This window comes from Athene cunicularia, assembly GCF_003259725.1.
Source record: "Athene cunicularia isolate RWA chromosome 1 unlocalized genomic scaffold, athCun1 chr1_part2, whole genome shotgun sequence".
NCBI classification, from domain to species: Eukaryota; Metazoa; Chordata; class Aves; order Strigiformes; family Strigidae; genus Athene; species Athene cunicularia.
In genome coordinates, this window is record NW_020799092.1 from 36800412 (window position 1) to 36801972 (window position 1561).

At 46.8% G+C, this 1561-nt stretch overlaps 1 protein-coding gene across 1 annotated transcript in view; it reads right to left on the bottom strand.

Moving 5' to 3' along the window:
• The window catches only part of ALX1 (ALX homeobox 1), a 16604-nt gene extending 16111 nt beyond the window's left edge, over nt 1-493 (bottom strand). The window contains exon 1 of the mRNA XM_026868368.1: nt 262-493. Coding sequence (XP_026724169.1) covers nt 262-493 — 232 coding nt within the window. The remainder of the gene's footprint in view (nt 1-261) is intronic.
• Nucleotides 494-1561: the final 1068 nt, after the last annotated feature.

The following is a 1561-nucleotide window of genomic DNA, read 5'->3' on the forward strand; positions in this document are numbered from 1 at the left end:
AGCCGGCGGGGCAGCGCTAGAAGGGTGAGGGCGCTCGGAAGTCAGCGCTCATCTTTTCCCGGTATTATCGTTGTTGTGGTTGTTATTGCTGTTGTTACTCTATTATTATTATTATCATTATTATTATAACTACCTGACATCCCCTCTCATGCCACCACCCAAAGGCTGCTCGGCTGCCTTCGGTGTCCCCGGACAGAAGCAGCCCAGGCTCCAGGGAGGGCAAAGCACAGGAGCAAGAATAGCCCTGGGATGGCGACTCACCGTTGCTGTCCTGGCAGGGTGACGTCCTCTCCAACCTCACATGATGCTCAGCCCTCTGCAGAGGGTTGAAGGCCTGCACGCATTTGCTGCCTGATGTTTTGCTATAAAAGGATTCATTGTCCAAAGTTTCCATAACGTGCTCCAAAGTGCCTCCTGCTCCCATGTAAAAGTCACTGTTCTTGCTCGGCTGGCTCTTCAGGGCAAACTTCTCGCTCAGAAAATCCATAATCATCTAAGGTTGCTTGAGAGCCTCTTCCCTAGACAGATGCTGGACTGTGAGCAGGGGACGGAGGGAGGGAGGAAGGGAAGGAGGGAGGGAGAGTGGGTGAGTGGATGGGAGGAAAGCAAAGAGGGAGGGAAAGATGTTCAGAGCTCAGGGAACTGTTTTGCCTCCGAGCCTTTGATTTGTCTTGTCTTGAAAGGGGGAACCCGAAGTTGCTCTTATATCTTGAAGCTCAGCAGGGCTCCTTATGCAACCTCCCATTTCTAATGAATATGAAAATAGGCAAGCAGTGTAACTCCACCCCAGGTCCCCCAAGACCTAATCCCAACACAGGAGGGAGTTCCAGGCCCATTTTCAACAGAGACACGCGTTTCAGACAGACAGACACACATAGGCGTGTGAGGAGGGTGAGGGGAGACAGGGGAAGAGGGAGGACACATGAAAAGGACATTTTCCCTCTGCAACCTATTTACATTTCTCCAGGGATCCTGGAAAAAGAATAAACCCTGGTTTCCCTCCCTCTCCCCCCAGCTCCCCGAGGGGTTTAGAACAAGGTAATTTCAGGGGCACATACCCTCAAGTAAAGGATCTTCTTTTATAAATCTGACTGATACCTCGGTGACTGCAGTCCTGTTCTCTGAAGCTGAAAATTAAGAACTGGTGTTCCTTCTTTATTAAACACTCAGAAGTTTTGTCCTAAAGTTAAAGAGAGAAAGAAATATTATAAGCAGCGGGTTTTTTTTGTGTAGAGGAAATGGAAAATAGAGGAACTTAAAACTAGAAATCTCTCACATCAGAAACTGGCCTAAAAGAGAATTTGCTGCTATCAAACAGACCTCAAGTCTGCCTCTGTGTGTGTGTGTGTGTGTGCGCGCACGTGCAAAGCACTTGAAACGGGTCCTTTTTTTTAAATCTCCTGAAATATTATCACTACAGACTTGAAAAAAAAAATACAGTTTCTAAATGAAAGTATTAAAACAGAGTCTTGGGTAATAAAAAGAAAAAGAAATGAGCCATATATGCACACATTCCTATGGATATTGAAAAAGCGGGTGGTTTTCACCCAAAGTGTGAGCT